The 17334-nt window shown below is 44.2% G+C and overlaps 1 protein-coding gene across 1 annotated transcript in view; it reads right to left on the reverse strand.

Moving 5' to 3' along the window:
• The window catches only part of Fyb1 (FYN binding protein 1), a 142432-nt gene that overhangs the window by 82400 nt on the left and 42698 nt on the right, over nt 1–17334 (reverse strand). Inside the window, exon 2 of the mRNA XM_032898816.1 lies at nt 2545–3673. Within this exon, the coding sequence (XP_032754707.1) occupies nt 2545–3673 (1129 nt within the window). The remainder of the gene's footprint in view (nt 1–2544; nt 3674–17334) is intronic.

Here is a 17334-nt window from a genome sequence, read left to right on the forward strand (position 1 = left end):
AGCGACTTTTTACAAGACAGGTTTTAACCGAAAGACAGAGGAAGACACAGGAAGGTGGAGTCTTGGGGTATCGTTTGCACTTGTTTCATCATTTCAGGGGATCTTATGTTTCCTGAGAGGCAGCCAGCACGGGGGCTAGGACAGGGGACACAGGGGACACAGGGGACACAGGGACACAGGGGACACAGGCTCTGCAATCATAGAGACCTGACCCTGCTTAGTTAGGCTACACTTTTGCAAACTTCCTGATTGTACTAAGATGAAATTCTGTTTCATTGCTTAGAAAGAATAAAGAGAGTATGATTGTAAAGTCTTATATCAAAAGTCCTCTCTAAATGATAAATATTTATCTGAATATGAAAATGGAGAAAGGGTCATGAAGGAGGGAAGGGTATTAAAGTTTTGAAAGCCAGCAGAACAATTACATAGAATTTTGTTAATTTGGACACTGTTGTGATTACTTTTTAACAACAATAAAAATATTCTGCTTAAAGTAAGTCTCTAGCTTCCCTGCAAAACATGTGACTCTAATCAATATCCTTGCATCTTAGAAGACTGAAAAAAAAATCATCATCAATAAACATCTGGTAAACCTGATTTTTCCCAAAGCACACAATCTCTTTCCTTTCCCACCTTGTTGCCTGTGAATGGGCAACGCTCTGAATCGTACCAGGTAACAGGTAATTCATCTCGTGTCCTCCAGTGTGACACTTCACATCTAGCCAAACATGTTTAGTAAGGGCATTCATCAGAGCCGGAGAAAAAGCAGTGAACTAGGAAACCTTGGTGGCCATAGAGGACACATAGAATTTCCCCGCAAGCTGCCATTGTGAGTGTGAGAAACACATCAAACTGGGTGTATTTTAGTAACTCAAGAGAAGGACTTTCTGTAGACAAACTGCCCTCGATGACACCAGTCTTGGGAATAACAGCCATGGGAGCCTAGCTCTGTGATCCTCCTCCACTTCTAGTAGAACCGGATGGCTTCTCTTGGCCTCAGTCAGGAGCAGGCAGAACAGCCTACGGGTGATGATGTCCTGTGCTGCCTGGACTGTACCTTCTTTGCTTGCTCACCTTTCTATGAGGCAGAGGGACCCTGTGGGAAGACCTTTCAGAGACAGTAATTATGCCTAAGACTGCTTAAATCTGACTAGCTTCTGTTTATTTTTTAAGGCAGAGTCTCATGTAATCCAGGTTGGCTTCGAACTCCCTAAGGTAGTCCCAAGACTTGGAGCTTCTGATCCTCCTGCCTCTACCTCTCTCGTCCTGAATCACAGGCCTGTATCATCATACATAGATTTAGATGAGCGGCTCTCAGCCTTTCACAGGGCTCACCAAAGACCCTCAGAGAACACCGATATTCACACTACAATTCCTAATGGTTGTAAAATCGCAGTTATGAAGTAGCAGTGAAAATAGTTTTATGGTTGGGGATGGTCGCTAAACCACGAGGAACTGATCTCAAAGGCTGCAGCATTAGGAAGGTTGAGAACCGCTGCTTTAGACGATAATTTTATTTGGAGACGCGTCTGACTTACAGTGGTGTGGTCTCTGGTAAGTATCATTCTTTCCCCATCTTACAGGTGGACAGCACTAGCTGGGATAGTTATCACCGCAGTGATGCGTTTCTTAACCTGACACAGGGTGTCAAGTCTTTACGGAGATGTTCAGTATCAAATTCTACCACATGCCATAAGATTGCAATGACCTCTTGGGAAGAAAACCGGCCTAGTTTTCTGGAAGGGCGGCAAGGCACCCTTTGTCTGCCTTCACTTTCTAGCTGTGTATTCCTTTATAAACTGGAATAGCACATATATTTTTGTTTTGGGAAATTAAAAAAAAAAAAACAAACAGCTAAACAAAGTACGGTCTCCTAACATTCCTGCTACTCTCCTATTTGAATCTTGGCCTTAGGGAACAGGATAAACAGTGTAGATATTTGAAATGATTTAGAAGCGGGATTTCAACTTTACAGCATTGGCATTTTGGCCTGGATAATTCTGTGAAGGATGGGGGGGGTGGGCGCTGCTTATTGTACTGTAGGAAGTGGCTCTATTTATAAAATATCATCAGCTTCGTCCATTGTGAAAACGCACACATTCGTCGGCTATCACATTTGCTCTTTCTAGAAGGCTGACTTAGTCTGCTCACTTCTCTCTGACTGTCGATGGGCAGCATAAATAAATTCCTCACGAAACAGAAATGAAATACAACCAAGGGTAAATGCGGTGGGTATCTTTAAGCAAAGCCAACTATCAGTTAAATAGGTATATTTCTTTCCTGCTGTCCCCCTAAAAAGTCAGTGCTCCCCCCACCCCACAAGGTACTTTCTCACAGAATGCTCAACTAGAACTGGGATTTTCTCAGTTCTCAGACCTCCTACCCAAAGGAAAAAAATGCCAAATGAAAATTGACCCTATGCTCACATGAGTATCGGTTATGCAATCACTCCTTGAATCATTCCTTGCTCTAAAGTTTCCCCCAGAAGCTGAAACACTCAGTGCTGTGAGCAAACCACAGTTACCAGCAAGAGAAACAACTCACTGTTTGCAGAGTCAGCTTTTCGGAATCTGGTCAGGTCAACGTTGGGTGGTCTGCTGGGCTTGGATGGAGGCGGGCCCAAGACGGACAGGGGAGGCAGGGGCTTCTGCTTCGGGGTTGCTGAATCCTTGTCTCCTTCCTTCTCCTGACTTTGGCCCCATGGTGTCCCCGCTGTCAGCTTGGAAGGGGCCTTAGGGAATCTGGCCAGCTCTTCCTGATTCAGTTTGTTCAGAAAGATGTTCTTTGTAATATCTGTTTTTCTCTCTTCTTTTTTCTCTTCAGAGTTTTTGGAGAGCCCCGGGCTCCCTCTGCTCGCAGCAGGTTTCAGAACCACTCCAGCAAAGGGCGAACTTGGTGTTCCCTGGTCTTTATCTTCTGGGTCTTCCTTAGCTGGTTTGAAAGGGCCGCCCCTAGACTTGGCTCCGAGCTGCACTGGGGATCCCTTCTGGACAGGCATATTCTTAGGGATGCTTTCCTCTTCCTGGGCGTCCTCTGTACTTAGGGATGGCTTTTGACCGAAGGTGTGTCTGGGAAAGCGGGGTTTGGAGTCAGCATCTTGTGGCGCTGGCATGAACTTGCTCTTAGCTCCAGCCACCTTTGAGAACCCTGGCTTTAGATCGTTTTCTGGGACTGGGGGAGTAGACCCTGGCTTCGGTCCTGGCGTCTTTAAGTCAGACTCTTGGTTCAAATTGTGAAGCTTATTCCCAGGAGGCCGTAAAATCACAGGTTTGGAATCTTCTTTGGTCAAGCTGGTGGGTTTGGGGCTTACAGGTTTCAGAAACCCCACTTTGACCTCAGGATCTCTAGAAACCGAGTTTGGCTGTGTTCCAAACCTTGGGCTCACTCCAGTCGGTTTTAAAAATGGAGGTTTAGGCTCTTTCTCAGACTTCTCCTCATAGGTAGGTTTCGCTGCCAAGGGTGGTTTTGTGGTCCCAAATTTAGGCATGTTGCTGGGTCCTGCGGGTGGGCTGGCATTTCCTTGGTTGTCAAATAAATTCTTTTTTGATTGTATTCCAGAAGGGGAGTTTTGTCCTGCAACTTTGAAGGGCCTGCTGCTGGTGGAGACCTCCTCTGTCGGGTTACTCCCGGTGTTGAACTTCGCCATGAGGGACTTTACATCCGTTTTTCCATCCTACAAGCACAGGGAACAAAAACCAGCTGAGAGTCCGAAATCTCACTTGCAATTTAAAATACTATAGCTTCAAGGGCTTCCTGATCTGAGGCAAGAGTGCTGGGGTGCTGGGTGCTGCTGATTGGTTGACCGACTATTGTATAACATTTAAGTTCCTCTATGGCAAAATAAGTCGTGAGAGTTTCTTGAAAAGGAAGGACTATGGTTGTGCTTAAACTTCTGTTGTCTGTCATACAGGGACTCAATCATCTCTCTGCTCTTCCCCTGTCTGCCTCGCTATCTGGTTGGATTTACTATGACTCTCTATTTCTCTACATTTTTGCTTCACCAGAAAACATATGGGGGTGGCTAACAAATGGATTCTCCCACTTTTTTCAACTGAGAGAGACTCATGTAGAAACTGGACTTGAAAACGAAAGTAGGCTCTGTAAACTCAGGCTATACGATTTTTTTTTTTTTACCCAGCAAAGCAGAGCTTAGCATCAGTGTGGCTGGCAAGAGCTTGCCTGTCCCTGTCACAGTGTGTTTGCTGCCAGGGAGGTGTTACACAACATCCCAGGCCCTTCTGAATATAACGAAACGAGGTTTCCTTATCATTTATAAATACAGAGTGCTGCTGTGTGGCTGTAGGCAGAACAGCAGTGAGGTAGATGCTCAGGTCAGCACGGGCAGAGCAACAGGCCAGCAGCAGGGACTGCCTGGGAAGTCCCATTTCCAGATCTTTCTCCCAGTCTCGTCTCTTCCATAATGACCTTTATCAGTCCTCTGAGAGGTCCTGTCTCACCTGCCTTCCTCGTAAGAATTAGGAAATTACTTAGCCACAATAGAAGATATTCACCTTTTGTTTGTTTGTTAATAAAGTCTAGTGTGATTTGGGAAAGAAATGGTGCATTTGCCCTTTCTTTCAAAAATAAGGAGTTTGATCTGAGGATGAGGCTCAGCAGAGAGAGAGAGAGAGAGAGAGAGAGAGAGAGAGAGAGAGAGAGCGCCAGTCTAGTATCTAGCATGTACTAAGCCCTGTCTCACATGCTTAGCGTGCAGTAAATCAAGTGGGTGCCGTACTCTGTAATGCCAGCATTTAGGAGGTAGAGAAAGGAAGGTCAGAAGTTTATAAAGGTTAAGGTCATCCTTGGCTACACAGCAAGTGTGAGGCTAGCCTGGGCGACATGAGAACCTGCCTCCAAAAAGGGGGGGGGAGGATAAAAAGCAGGAAAACCCCCCAGGCACATCAGTACAGGGCTAAGGCTTGATGAGAAAGATAAGGAACATGAAATGCTAGACAGAAGATGTAGCTCAGTGATGGAGCAGGAGTTCAGTATGGGCAAGGTCCCAGGTATACACACACACACACACACACACACACACACACACACACACACACACACACACACGCACCCCAAAGTTTTTTTCTCTGGATAGAAGGAAGTTTGTTTCTGAGAGTTTTCCATCGTCCCTTCTCCTACAGTGGTATATTATATAGTCTTTCTATAACTTCTTTTAGGTTTACATAAAACAAGGTGGAATAGCAAAGTGGTTAAGCGCATAGGCCTGGGAGCCAGGAGCAGGGGTTATTGATGAGTTTTCTTCTCACTGCAAATGTCTAGGTGCTGCTCCCAGGCAGGCACGTGTCTAAAGCCTTAGAGAACACTGACACATCCGAGGGCTTCCTGTTTTTGTATGAGGAAGAAACCTGAGTGATTGTTCTTCCTCCTCCTCACACTGCTGGAGAAAAGAGCTGTGCCCTGCTACAACAGCTTCAAGTGTAGCGCATCTCAGGGGAAATCCCTTGAAATGTCCCTGGCCACGGTCAAGCACTATGCCTAATTTTAGTTCCAAAAACATACAAGTTGTGGATTAAGGATGGAAACTTTAGCCTTGACTGATAACCCAGATCTGGGAGAGCCTGCAAGTGTCTGAGGTAAAGATGCAGGCCTTGGAGTCAGTGGCTGAGGCTCAGGCCTGGACTTGGCCATGTAGCATGGCATCCGGCAAATTTTCGGCTTTTCCCAGTCTGCTTCCTTCACCTCTGAAATCGGAACTGGAATTCCGTTTCTCTCCGGGTCTTTTGCTTTGTTTTGATAAAGATTAAACGGGTCAATACGAGTACTTAGGTATTTAGCTAAAGCACTTGCTTAGCAGGCACAAGGCCTTGGCTTTGGCCCTCAGCTTCAAACAAACAATATGAACAAACGGATCAAGAATTGAATGTCACACATACGCAGTGCAGTGATTTTTCTGCCATCGGGATTATTTCTAATTCATTCATAATATATCATCGTCTCTTCCAGGCAGATCAAAAAATTGAAATTATTTACATCAATGTCTCTTTGAAAAAAAATACCTGCAAACTACACATAGATAATGACCTGATTCACCCATACTCTTGAGAGTTTTCATTGGATGCTGAAAGACAGGGAAAGAAGAAACAACAAGTTTCTTTGTGAGGAAAACACACACACACACACACACACACACACACAAACACACACACATGCGTGTGTACATACACACATATGTGTGTACACACACACACACACACAAATATCTTACATGCAGATCTACCTTTCTACCTTCTGTTTCCACTTAAAACACCCCCAACCCCCACAAAAGCCCCAAACCAAACCAAACCAAAACCCAAATGAACCTGAAGCCCATGCTCCTGAACTTTGCTTTCTCCTGATAACCATGTGGATTGTTTGATTCCTGTAAAAGTTTTTAAATACTACCCATGTTAGCTCTGATTTTTCCTTTTGCCTAGAGAGATGTTTATTATTTTCAGGACCTTCCTTATCCCCACTAAGCCCCAAATCTCATGATATCTCCCTGGCTGCCTGAAATTCACAATGTGTACCAGCCTGGCTTTGAACTCACAGAGCTCATCCTAACCCTGTCAAGAGTGCTGGATTACAAGAATGTACCACTTCTCTTGGCATTTGAGGTTAGCTGAGCTCTATCCTGCCCCCAGTGGGGATCAGATCTAGAGCTTTGGGTCGAGGGCTCGCCCACTGAGTGATGCTCCCAGCCTATTTATTTCTAAGATGCATTCCCTAGTCCGGAAGACCTCGGGAGTCCAATGTTTTAGGTAAATCAACACTTAATACCAAGTAACCTGAATTTCACTTTGTAAGTCATGCGAAGGGAGATTTTTCATTAATACATGCCTCCATTTTACTGTGACCAAATACTTGACAGGGAGTGACTTGAGGGCAAAGAACTTATTTTGGCTTGTGGTTTTGAGGATACAGCTCTTTCTATAATAGCGTACTGTACTTTTTAATAAAATGTGTTCTCTAGTATTTACATGTTGCTAGGTGTGTGTCTTCTGAGCTGAGTTCTTACCCTCTTCTGTATCATATCATTGATAAATATCTGAACAGAGGGGGATAAAAAGCTATTACCAGAGACGGATTTTGAAATGTCCTGTGATTTAAAATCATTCACTTATTTTCAGGCTTAGGTATTGAATCAGAGGAATTGTGAGGGTGAATTAAGTCCTCTACTACAAAGCCCCATTCTGAACGCTTGTATATATTTTAAAATACAAAAGAAATAAAAGACTCATGAATGATGGGTAGCTAATGAAAATCTAAAGTAACCTGGAAGCTCAGTTTTGACCTTGGTAAGGTGTGTTCATCTTTCTTGCAATGAAAGCAAGGGAGAATGAGTCATTTTGGTGGGTGTTACTATTCTTTCCTGGGAAAAACGCACATGCTATGGTCTGTGATGCGTTTGCTCCCCAGGAGTTTTAAGTCAATAACCATCATTTATGCAATTTTTAAAAGAAGTTTGTTGATAAACTTTTAGCTTGTCAGTGAGTCTTCTTGGTTTTATTGATCTGACACACTTGTTGTGAATCGCTGATTCTTCTCCCTGAGCACCATTCATTTCTACTCCTGTCAAGATTGCCCATATTAGGACCACAGACAGGTACGGTGACATCACAGGATATCATGTTTAAAGAAAAAAAAACTATTGTAGGAAGCCAGCCATCCTTAACTGATTACACATAAGAAACAGGAAGTAGTCGGATGGAACAAGGATAGAAGCCCAGCTTCTATGCTGGTGGTAATGAGATCTCTCAAACATATGAATCACTGTGCCGAAGACTGGCCCAAAGACATGGCAGAACACAGAGAAAACGGAAGCCTTCTTCAACCTGGAAAAGTCTTTTATCGTGAAGTAGATAGCAACTCAATGAAAATGTAATAAATTCAAGATCAAACTAAGATGGAGAAATAGCTTTCAGCCATAGTGGTTTGCTTCGTAGAGGAAAGACCATGACCAGATACACTTTGCACAACCAAGCCCTTCTCTCTTCTTAACCCGAATGCACAGGCACCCATACCCAACATGTGTGCACACACATAAACATATGTGCATGCATGCTCTCACACACGTATGCTCACACACACATGCAAAAAAGTGGAATGCTATCTCTTCTTGAAGGTATTTCACCTGTTTTTACCTGATACACTTTTTTTATTCTGAGAATAAATATTCTCAAATGTTATTATTAGAAATTGCATAATAAAGTTATAAAGTTAGGGTTATTGGAAGATTAAAAGGTAATACTTGTGACAAAATCCTAATCAAATACAAAGGCTTCAAGTCTCACTAAAGAACAACAGACTTACGATGAGCTTTATTTTCCCTACAAAGGCACTGCACACACACTGAGCTAATTATAATCTGCATATGTAGTGTGTACACTGTCTACTTGGTGAGATGCATTTTCCTTTCCCTCTTTAGGACAGGCCTCCTCCCATGCAAACATTCCAACTTCAGGCCTGGAACTTTCTCCCACAATGTACATGAAACCACCAGCTGAGGAACGGAATTTACTTAAATTTCTCTGTGACTGATCACAGTTGGGAAATGGTTTCTTCACCTCTTTGGTTGACCTCAGCCATGAATCCATTCTGAGCTCTCTATTCCATTGCAAAAGGGCTGTAGCGGGTTTCCAGTCAGGGGAGCCTCTGAGACTGGAGTGAGTATGAGGCCCCTTTCTCAACAGGATGTGGGAACTTGTCTCTCACCACAAACTTACGTTCCTGAGGGCAGGAGCCTACTGCCCCAGAGGGCAGGGCATGGGTGGGAGGATTTATTGGCAGAAGCCTCAGTGACAGTGTCAATAATGACAACCCTTTTGGACATAAGAAGGTGGAGATGCTTTTGCGATATCCCACCAACCAGCAATGTCCTATCCCTATCCCCTGTGGCTTAAACTCTGAGGTAAAATGTCCCCTGACGGATACCCCTGTCAGCTGTGGGCTCTCCCAAGGCTGTGTGTGCTTGCCTACTTTCCTGTGGCAGGTCGGCTTGCATTCTAGGCAGAAGAATTCCTGTGGGTATTGCGTTGTAGCATTGGCTCTAATGCTACCCAATGCACTCTGTTACCCCGAACCCTTTCCTTGTTTCTGCCATGTAAACGGAGGGAGAGGAAGCAAGAGCATCTGGTAACCTTTAAAAGTTCAGATGCGAGCTACACAGCTCCTGAATGCCTTGCCTTCTCAAGGTGTATCCATCAGTAGGATTTTTGCCCTTCCTCAAAGACTAGGAGCTTGGAAATCTCTATAATTCCCTAAGTTAGAACTGGCAGGATATCCCTGGTCTCTCAAATACTTGTGCACACTGTCTTTAGTTTGTCATGACTCTCAAAAGGATTGTGCATAAAAAAATGGAGGAATTAAATACAACTTTCCATGTGCTTCTGATATCTTTCAAACTGTTAGTTTTGACATCTTGGCTTGACCAGAAATGGAAAGTGGGGCACACAGAGGATGCTGGTAGATTCTATAGAACAATGAACAGTCTTAAAATGGCTTCTTTTGCTTCAAATTGTGTGTGTGTGTGTGTGTGTGTGTGTGTGTGAACAATAGTATTACAGCAAATTTAGTCTACATCTGCTTAGGACCTTTAAAGTCCCTTTAGCTTACATTACCAAAGTGTTTGAAATTAAAGGTTACCTTTGAAGAAATTGCATTTCTAACTTTTTAGCTTATAGAGAACTGTAAAGTTTTCACACGTGTTGTTTGTTGCTGACTTGGTTCTTGGGAGATCACTGTTTGTTGTATAATGCAGGACAAGTTCCTCCACTTTTTCTGGTTCCTCCAATTGTCTTAGCTTTCAGTTGCTCTTTCTTGTGGTTGCTCTCTCAAAACGACAGCAGAAAATTCATCATGCTAAATACCTATAAAAATCCTACCACCGGAGAAACTCCTTGATATGGAGAAAAGATGCTTCCTTTGCCTTCCCCCACCCTCAGCTTCTACATTACTCCCAACACCCACGAGCACATCGACACCTGTTCCTAGGCATGGAGTCCTTTTTATCACCTCAAAAAAAAAAACCCTAAAAATTAAAAGAATATGGGGAGCTAGAGGAATGGGGGCATCTGTGGGGTTTTCTAGAGACTTCCTTCCCAGTGTGTGAAAAGATCTGAGACAAGAGATCTGCCCAGATGGTGACAAACTGAGACAGGTGGCAGTTGCTACTCAAGGAGGAGTTTGGAGTTCTAAGAAAAGTAAAAAACAGACATTGAGTGAAGGTTATGGAAGTTTCCAGAACAGAAGCAGATAGTCTTCTGAACTATTACTCTCCAGAGTGTGACAGTGCAGGCACCTCTGACCCATGTCCTACCTTCCTTCCAGATCCTATCTCATTCCTTCCTCTGAATCCCGTGTCATCCCTTCCCTCCTCCCTCTGAACCTTGAAGGATACCCATGCTGTGTTCAGTGTCACTCGATAGCTCCAGGCACCTACTGTTCTTCCAGGGTTCCTGAGTTCAAATCCCAGCAACCCCATGGTGGCTCACAACCATCTGCAATGGGATCTGATGTCCTCTTCTGGTGTGTCTGAAGACAGCTACAGTGTGCTCATAGATATAAAATAAATAATTCTTTAAAAAAGACGTACGGAGGCTGTACAAGGCACTGTTTTTTAGAAGGCGCTTGAGCAAGAGGACCTCGGTGGTCTGATGGGATAGAATGAAAGCCTCTTGAGAGAGGGCGCCATTGAGGATTGTCTAGGTCCTATGCCCTGATTTAAGACTTCCTTCTGTTGTTACAAGCCACAGTTTATGGTACTTTGTAACAAAAATCACTGGAAACTAAAACGTGTCCCCTCATCTGAAGTACCTTGTGCTAGATTTCTATGAGGGTCCAAGTGCTTACCTGGACAAGGTTTAGAGAGAAAAGTAGAAAGCGTTCTTCATATGATTACATCACAGGTTAACCATTTGTTGCTCTCCCCACTCCCGACCCTGGGTAGCATCCAGCTGCATTGGGTGATTAGAACAGAAAAGAAGTGGTAATGTTTACCCTGTCCAAGCAAGGTCATATGTTGTTCTGACCTGTCCCTGGGATGCAGGCCCCAGCAGGTGATTATCTGAGTGAGTCAGTTCAGTGTATTGTTGCTGCAACAAAATATGTCAAGAAAAAAAGCAACTTACGGGAAGAAGGAATGTTTTATTTTGGCTTACAGTTGTTGAAGACATAGTTCATTGGTGCTAAGAAGCTATGGTGTGTCAGGGGCACGAGGCATCTGGTCATATTACATCTACAATCAGGAAGTAAGGAATGATAAATGCTGTGTTCAGCTCAGTTCCCCCTCCCTTTGTGGTCTAAAAACCCAGCCCATAGAATGACCCCATCTCAGTTGAGGCTCATTGACCTAATCAGACAACATCTCATAGACTTGTTTCCATGGTGATTCTGAATCCCATCCAGTTGGCAGTTAAGACAAATCATCACACAAAGGATAATATACTGAACTTATACAGAGCCCTGTAACTTTCCTGGTTTTCTGTGTGAGGAACTAGGTTGGTTAGCAGTGCCACACGAATTACACAAGGTGAGTCTGGGGCTTTCCACGTTATCAGAGAATCTCCAGACTACCTTCTGATGGAAAATACTTTTTTTTGGCTTCCACAGCTTCCTGTTGGCTTCTCACCTCTGTCTGGACACATACTTGATTTGTTTTAGTGGTGAAGGCAGGGGCGATTCCAACCCTTCCTCTCACACGCAGCAACTGTACAGTAGTTAAAAATAGGCTTAGCCCTAAGCTTTAGGAAAATATGTCAAATTGGGCTTTATGGCTAAACCAGTTTAATTGGTGACCCTAGCATAGAGTCACAGTGTCTGAGAAAGAGATAGAACCGTAAACACTGGGCTTTTCAATGCCCCACATTTTGACCGAAAAGAAGCAGGGTAAAATGTCTGTCCAGATGACCCATCAGACGCCACTCAGGGTCTTTATCTTCCTCGTACAATGCACTCCTTAATGATGCCGGCCCTGGAAATTCCGGGGTGTCACTTAATAAACGCTTAGCTCATGCCCATTTTACAGATAAAGAAACCAAGGCACAGACATTTCATTCATTTACCTACTACTCGCAGTGGGCACACGGCTGAACGCAAACCAAACTTACATCTTCATGTTGAAGCTACAATCCTCCCCCAAACCTCAGGAGCCCAGAGAGCCCGAACCTTCTAATGAGACAGTTTACTTCCACTAAGTTTTTAGTAACATTTCCTCAAAGGCAGGTCCCAGCATGACCTCAGGCAAATTTATAGCTCTGGCACGTCCCGGAAGTGCCCTTCGTTGATAACTTGTGATACCAAGTGAGGGGCTGCAAACTGTGCTGAGAACTGTGCTGAGAACGTCCCAGCCACCATGTGAACTTAGTCTTTGGGACGCTAGATGTCAGTGTAACCACTCGGTGAGGCAGCGCTTACTTTCAGGATGAACATTTGCCGCAGATACTACTCTGAAAGGAAGTGGAGCAGGAAGGGAAGAAGTGGGAGAGAATGAGACCCCAATGGGTGTTAAAGAGATGGAGATGACAGAGAGGTAGAAGTAAGTCTGTGGAAATGAAGTCTTTGCCAGCCTTTTTTCCCTGTCTTGAGATATGAGACCAGCTTTTTTCAGTGTTCCCATAACTTGCTACAAGTCCTTGGCTATCAGTGATTGCCCTGAGTAGAAGGGTCTAATGTTGGGATTGTGTTGGAAAGAACAACATCTCTCTCCCCTTCACCTCTTGTTGTTTGTTGCTAGTTTCTTGGGGCATTAGACTCGCTGAAGTCTGCGTCTGATCTTACACATGTATGTACGTATGCTGCTCTATGTATATCTGCTCGGAGAGTTCTCCTCTTAGCAGGAAGAGAAAGGCTACATCTACCCATGACTTTGCTTATGGGACTGCACACTCTTGTTTCTCTATATGAAATAGTCTGTACTCAGTACCAATATATTTCATATAGCAAGTATGAATAATTTAGTGTTACATATTAGTACTTAATATACAACTTTATCCCCACAGCAAATGTTTGAGGCCAGTACTACTATTATACCCATTTATAAAGAAGGAAGCTTAGAGACATTATATGGTTCTTTCACAGTTACAGAATAGATAGGAGGTAGAGTCCAAGGTCCATTCTCCTTTAATGACTTCAATATAAATACAGCAAAGGTCTTACACTCTTCAAAAGCAGCCCACAGCAGAGTACACAGAGGACCAAAGCTTGCAACTCAAATCTTCAGTTACTGGTCACTCTCAGAAGTCTCCCGTGGCTGACTTGTAGCAGTTTGTCATCATCTCTCCAGTTTGCCAGGGCCTCCTTGGAGAAGGAGGGCCATTGGCTGGGGCCTCTTTCCTTTGCCAGTGTGGGAATCTCACAGAAACCCTATGCCTTGCCGTATCTTAACGTCTGAAGGAGACTGAATGCAGCTCCCCACACCTCCATCATCAGGACAAACCCACATTTATTAAAAGCCAGAATGAGGCAAGTCATTGGCATCCAGCTCTGCTGGCAGCGAGGTCACACCAGAGGTTGCAAGGCACAAGAGGCCTGCAAACGCAAGTGATAGACAGGTCCCTGGCTCCAATGACTAAGATGAGGCTGACCTTCAGCATCTGCTGTCCATCACCCCTGCTGCTTTCCAACAGAGCATGCACCTTTCGTTCACTTACTCAGCAGCACAGTCTGTCCTGCCAGGATTTGGAGGTAGCATTATTCCCTGCTGTACAAATCTGTACATTGATGTGAGAGAAGAGATCTGGGCATAGTCGTTACCTGGTCGCTGCAGAAGGAGACAGACAGATGGAGAGGCTCATTTAGTGCATCTTCCCAGGGCCCAGGCCTTGGATCCCTTTACTTTAGCTGCTGTATCTGTCCTGCATTCAAACCCCAAGAATAGTGGCATATTCTGGTGCTCGCCAGGGCTATGTGTAGGGGAATGGTTGAATGAGCTGCCCCTTCCTCCCTGTTCCAGGCTGACATACACAAAAAACAGTTCAATTGTGGCCTCAGGATATTGAGCAAGAAGGGAGAAAAGATGGGAACTAAAAAGTGACTATTCAGCGTGTATACTTCTGCTCTCATTACCACAAACATGTGATATGCAAAAGAGCAAAGCCAGAATTCTACCAGCCAACATTACGTACAAGGGCAATAACTTGTGAGGACTTTGGTTCCAAGATCTATCTGTATACTGGGAGCTGTCACCTCACAGTGGAGGCCAAATTTCTATACTCTTGATTGGGAAAGTCCCCTCACCCAATGTGTGCAATACTTGGGGCCTAAGTCTGCTTGTGGTCTAGAGATGAAGTGAGGTGCATGTGGGTGGTGTATCTGCTGGAGAGCCCCATGGACTCACTTCTAATGTTCTTGTGAGACTTTTGTCAAACTCTGGGGAAAACAAGGTACTAAATGACAATTCGGGTTAAGAAACTACAAATAGGATTTTAGCAAATTTTACTTCATTTCTTCTTTCATTCATAACATTAGAGACCACCTTTCTAAAGTCAAAGTCTATCCCAATCCCAGCAAAGTGAACAGGCAGGTTGACCTTGTAGAAGTATGACCTTGTAGTAGAAGTCATACTAGCGATGCCCACTGTCCTCCCAGGAAGATCTGCCCTTCATAGATGAGTGAATTATAGCCCACTTGCCCTCTCTTGTCAGTGATCTATTTCAGACAACTCTCAAAACAAGAAATGCTTGTATTTTGATAAGGGGAGTAAAATGGACTAACAAAATAAGTTGGTATGAACCTTAACTCTTCCCTCTGTGTTCCCCAGCAGCTGTCAAGCAGAATCCCTCTTTTTCTTTCTAATGAAGCTGAAAGTACACCCCTGGGACTGAAGTCCATCCTTCCACAGGGCTCCTTTGAGGATCTTTAGGCTCACAATGCCTCCTTTTGGTGGATGTTCTGACATCTTCTGGGATGTAGCAGTCTGGAAATGTTTTTTGCTTGTGTAGTAGATATGGCAAAGGGAGAATGTCTTCCCTGTAAGCCTTGCAGGATAACATTTCTTCCTCCATCTGGAGCAGTGGATTTTTGGCATTCCTAATGCTGCAACCCTTTAGTACAGGTCCTCATACTATGGTGACTCCCGATCATAAAATTACTATCTTTGCAATTTCATAGCTGTAATTTTGTTACTGTTATTAATCATAATATAATTATCTGACAGGAAGGTGTCTGATGCAACTACAGGGTGGGAACCACTGATCTAGAGGCCAGAAGGCACATCATGAAAGCATATTTTTTGTCAGCTAGAATCCTTCTTGAGATAGTGTTAACTGAAGAGTTGGAAAGAATTGCTTGCATTACGTCTTAAAAGAAACTGATAGGCTGGAGAAAGGCCTCAGTGGCCTCACGCTTGTCATGCAAGCATGAGGAGTGAAGTTTGAATCTTGGGAACTCAGATAAAGCCCTGTGACAGCACGTATCTATAACCATGTTGCAAGATAGGAAGCTCCTAGTTCTGCTGTACAGTGGTGTATACAGTGCTGGACAGGAAGAGACCATGTTGCAAACAAGATAAAAAGTGCCAATAAATGTGCTCACCTGTGCGCTCTCACACACACATCACACTCTCTCTCTCTCTCTCTCTCTCTCTCTCTCTCTCTCTCTCTCTCTCTCTCTCCCCTCTCTCACACACAGTAAACAAAATAATTTTAAGAAGAAACTGATATATAATGTTCTCTCTTTCTCTTTCTCTCTCTCTCTTTCTTTCTTTCTTTCTTTCTTCCCTTTTCAAGTCAAGGGTTAGACCTTCCAGCTGCTACACAATTAGAGATAAAACTTCAGCACTTCTCGGTATCTTATTAAATGTCCAAGGCTCCCACTCCCTTGGGAGTGATTTTAAGAAAAGTATGACTGTCTCTATCTTTGTGTGTATAGATGCCAAGCTTAATCCATTATCCCCCTCCCCCCATCCTATGCTGCTCTAAAGTACAATACAAAGAAAGACAAGTCAGTGTAGAAGTGGCAGTGAGCTGGGAGGATCAAATGCATGTGCGGGATATCAGAATCCCTTCTTCATTACCTAGGTAAATTCCTCTGTGTTTAACTCAGTCCACTCTCGCTTGGGTTGAGAAGTTGGACCCCATTCTATTGGACCAGGAAAATGGTAATGGCTTACATCCATTGTTGTCAACACGCTTGCTTCTGTTTCCACATTAGATGGACAACTTATTGTTGTCATTTCATTTTAGCAATGACAACACTTCCACTCAATTAAAAATAATATTTAATATTCTGGGTCTTTTAAAAATAGTAACTAACCTGAAACCGATGGCCAATGCAGTCCTATTTCAAGTATGGTGCTGGTGGCCATATTAGTTCCGCTGGCCTTTAAAGTCACAATGGATATGTTTGGGAATGAAAATCATTTGGCCAAGATGTGTCTTCACAACACAGTCCTAATGGCTTCCTTTGTGCCAGGGATCTAAGTGCAGTTTGATAGCCCTGGGCTCCCTTCTATTTGTTCAGCAAAGAAGTGTATTTGGCAGCAGGACCACACCCTTCCACCACCAAATCTGACATGTAGCAGATGAAGTTCAAATGAATGGAGTCTCAGCGAAAGCTCATGATGCCTGCATGATGGTCAAGAGCTTTGCGAACCAAGGGTGTCCAGATCACAGTCCATCAGAGGGAGGCATCCTTCCACAGAGCTTCCTTTCTGTAGTTAGGCTTCGTGGTGCCCAGACCCACTGGTGACAAAGATGGGAGTGGGTTATGTAGGAGTGGAGAGCAGGCATGGAGTCTGCTGGTTTTCTTTGGCTTTTGTGGCCACTTCCTCTTCCTTACCTCAAGACTTCTGCACAGAGAGCAGCATCACAAGCCACACCAGGCAGGATTGGCTCCTATGTAATGTGTGAAGAAGAAAAAAACAACCAACCCAAAACAACAACAACAAAAGCCAGTGGCTTTTCTCTGCTGTATTTTGTCTTTTCTTCTAACCTCCACATTACTCTTCTCTTCTCTTTTTCCTCTTCTCTTCTCTTCTCTTCTCTTCTCTTCTCTTCCCTCTTCTCCCCTTCTCTTCTCTTCTCTCTCTCTCCTCTCCTCTCCTCTCCTCTCCTCCCCCCCCCCCCCCCCCCCCCTCCCCTCCCCTCCCGTCCCCTCCCCTCTCCTCTCCTCTCCTCTTTCTTCCCCTCCTCCTCCTCTCCTCCTCTCCTCTTCTTTCCTTTCCTTCTTTTTTTAACTCTCTGGCCAGTTTAGAGTTTCCACCTCTGAGCTTCTAAAGATCCTAGAGATACATTTACATTGGAGAATATGACTTAAAACCTACAGGTCTAGGGATGGAGAGATGATTGCTCCATGCTTAAGGACACTGGTTGTTTTTCCTGAGCACCTGGGTTCAGGTCTCAG

This window comes from Rattus rattus, chromosome 3, assembly GCF_011064425.1.
Source record: "Rattus rattus isolate New Zealand chromosome 3, Rrattus_CSIRO_v1, whole genome shotgun sequence".
Classification (NCBI taxonomy): domain Eukaryota; kingdom Metazoa; phylum Chordata; class Mammalia; order Rodentia; family Muridae; genus Rattus; species Rattus rattus.